At 37.2% G+C, this 3,362-nt stretch overlaps 1 protein-coding gene across 2 annotated transcripts in view; it reads left to right on the forward strand.

Annotated features, from left to right (window-relative positions):
- LOC117107098 (NXPE family member 4-like) overlaps window positions 1-3,362 on the forward strand; it is a 24,366-nt gene that overhangs the window by 7,589 nt on the left and 13,415 nt on the right. Inside the window, exon 2 of one of the 2 annotated variants that reach the window (XM_033248653.1) lies at window positions 867-886. The exons of the other annotated variant lie outside the window; for it this stretch is intronic. Within the exon in view, the coding sequence (XP_033104544.1) occupies window positions 867-886 (20 nt within the window). The remainder of the gene's footprint in view (window positions 1-866; window positions 887-3,362) is intronic. 2 annotated transcript variants of the gene reach the window in all.

A 3,362-nucleotide genomic window follows, 5' to 3' on the forward strand; every position in this document is an offset into this window, starting at 1 on the left:
GTGCGGGACAATATCAGGGTGGGTTCGCTGTCCCCCCCATAACTCACTTAGCCCTTATTAATTCCACATGACTCATACCATGCCGTCTTCATTTTCATCATCAACAACAAAATTTGTCTGATAGGGCCTATATCGTCTGATTTAGGATCCGTTCCATAAGAAACTATCTGTGCGATAGTCAGCGTGAGCTCTAAATTCGCGGCCTGCTATCCCCCCCCCCCAAGGGGCAGACACAACATTTGAACGGTGCCGTAACTAGGTTGTGAGGGGGCATGCTTCAAGAGTACAGTCGGGGCCCTTCGCGTATGCAAATTGACTATGTCAACTAAGATGTGTATCACCGATGGATTGGTTTTGGAGTAGGGTCCTTCCGATTTTTATAATATTTTGACAATTAATCTATCTTTGGATTTTTTTCTTTAATTTTTTAATGTTCTCAGATGGCATCTTTGAAGAGCCGGCTTGGTTGGACTGACCAGAGCATTTCTACTTTGGCCGAAACACCGCACCAATCGCTGCTTATTAGGCCTACATAAGCACAATATGTATCGATTATGCAATTTCTGTTTTGGGAAACACATCCGAAAAAAATATTGTAAAAAGACTGCAAAAACGTTCAGCAAGAATTATGTGTAAAACAAAATTTTGATTACGAAAACTGTTGTGGCGAAAACATAATTCGACAGCTAATTCATGTTTAATGTACAAATGCTATATGACATTCCCCCACCCCCTTCTCGTTAATATAACGAAATTAAAATGATTTTCGAGCGACATGGATCTTCGAAACTCACTTTCATTGTAATTTCAATCGGTTTATTAGGCCTATGCATTGCTTTATTAGATTTAAGAGACGGTCGCCGTAGTTTATTTAATGTCGATTTCGGTATGTAACTTATTTTTACAATATTATTTTGTATGGGTAGATATTTTATTTCGATTAAATCATATGACTTACTAGGGTAAACGAATACAATTAAACTTGTACTGCAGGGCGTAGCCTAAATGGTTCTGCTGGATTATGACCGGTTGAGCCGCCGACAAGTTGAGCCGCCGGTCATTTCTATGGAACACCAAGCGCGTCTCTCAGTGAATGTAGTGCGTTAATTGCGGCGTATTTCAATTAACTTATTCGTTCTTGGTACTGTACTGTTGTTTGGGATGTATTTCAGTTTATTTACTCAATTATTTTAATTTATTTAATACTCGGTTTTTGCACTGATTTATTAAATATTTTTGGGATGTATTTCAATTTATTTACTTGTTCTTTCTATCGTTTAAATTTAAATTTTGTGAGTATTTGCTCAGTCAGCTTGCCAGATAGTAAAAAAAAAAACTCCATACATTCTTATCATTTATTATATATAAATTTAACAAATAGTACAAAAATAAAAAGTATATCCCGTTCTGCTGACACAAACATTATCAGAATTCATATTGTGCCAGCCAGATATAGAAAAATACGGTATTCAAAATTGAAAATGTATTTATTTATAACAGCTAATATGCCTTCCCAGCAACACAATACAAACAGTGCGGTAAAAGAAATGTATGAAATACTTTGGTAAATTGGTTTACATGACAAAATGTAGGCCGTATGGGCGTCGATCTGTGGGGGACAGGTCCCCCCCGATTTTCAAAGTAGGGGGAACATATCGATTGTCCCCCCCCCCCACCAATCTTTCATAATTTAAACCCAACATTTAAAAGCGAAATAACAATTACGCATGACTCATGAATTTTGTCTGTTCAGTTTTCCAAGTGTTGGTACCTATTTTGCGGACCAAAACCGAGTAAAAACGCAATTGTTTATACAGCTCGTAACCATCTCAGAAAAGATCGATTTTATGGGTGCAGTGGTTATCAGAGGCTAAATTTATTGTAAAAAATGTACTGAACGTTGTTAAAATTGGAAGCGTGTATGTTTATTAGGCCAATATTTTTACAAACTCAAAAGTGCACAATTTCTACTATAAACGATTTATTCCTTTTGGATATTATTATGACCCGTACGTATATACTGTACTAGTGTTATACATACATTATCTACATACATAGGATTACTGTTTTTCCTAATTTCAAAAAGATATGGTTAGTTAATTGAATTTTATATAACCATTATTAAATAATAATTGCCGGTATACAGCCTTTGACACGGACATGTCTATCTATTTCGTAGTAGTGATACCAACATTTTACAAACTCCAGGGTTACGTTGACGCAATATCGCAATGACGTCATAATAATCAGTGGCGGATGCAAGTGGGGTCGAGCCGACCCTAAATTTTTCAAAATTATTTTTAAAAAATGGAAAAAAACAAAGGAAAATTATAATTAGAATTTAGGTCTGAGAGTGCCATTTCCGGGAATCTAGAGGTGTCATAATCATACATTTTCTTACCTCAGTCCCAACCATGGTGGGGCTGAGGTGATCTACTCTCCCACATTGTGCAAGTCCCTCCCTGTTCCCCCCTCTATTTTGCTTTCCTCCTAGAGCCGTCACTGATAATGATAAATTAAGTAAATCACGTTTATGTTTGTGACATCAAAATGCTAACTAATGTTTTGTGTGCTCCCTATCTCCATAGTGTTTGATCGTAAATTAGATGGTATTATTTCCACTCAAAATAGTGTAATCGGAAAATTGCTTACACAAAAGTGAAATTCAAAAAGAGGAGAAAAGCAAAAACCTCTTAATTGATTTTAAAAAGTACTGTACATGCCAAAAGACTAAATCAATGACTGCTTAAGTTTGTTTTTCATGGTTCGAATTTTGAATAAGTCACAAGCTAATCAGGAGATAATAAATCATTATTTTTATGAATGTTTTTGCACGAAATATATAAGCGGGCATAATTATAACTAAAAGATAATTTTAAAAACTTTTATGAGTATTTTAGTAGCAAATTCAAGGGGCTTAGCCGTCCCACCATCCCTAATTTTTTCTTTTTTTCGAAATTTAAAAGTGGAGAAAATGAAAATTAGCCCTATATTCAAATTCAGTCTGAGAGTGCTATTTCCGACCAACTGAGGTGCCATAATCATAAGTTTTCTTACCTCAGCCCCAACTATGGTGGGGCTGAGGTGGTCAACACTCTCCATCTGCGAAAGTCGTCTCTGGGCCCAGCTTTATTTTAAATTATTGGATCCGTCACTGGATATTTTGAAAACTTCGTATGGAAATAAATGTTAATTGCATTGCTTAAAATCAATTAAAAGGCTATAGGCGCCAGAGCTTCCGGGTGCTTCTCCCCCTGGTCCCAAACCAATGCTTGGGCTTACGGCCCGAGGCTTTATTTTTCATTTCGTCCCCCCCACCCCCCCCCCCCCCCCCCCCCCCCCCCCCCCCTCCCACCTCCACC

Source organism: Anneissia japonica, unplaced genomic scaffold (assembly GCF_011630105.1).
Source record: "Anneissia japonica isolate Jap-2015-1 unplaced genomic scaffold, ASM1163010v1 scaffold1726_len428862_cov177, whole genome shotgun sequence".
In the NCBI taxonomy this organism is placed as follows: domain Eukaryota; kingdom Metazoa; phylum Echinodermata; class Crinoidea; order Comatulida; family Comatulidae; genus Anneissia; species Anneissia japonica.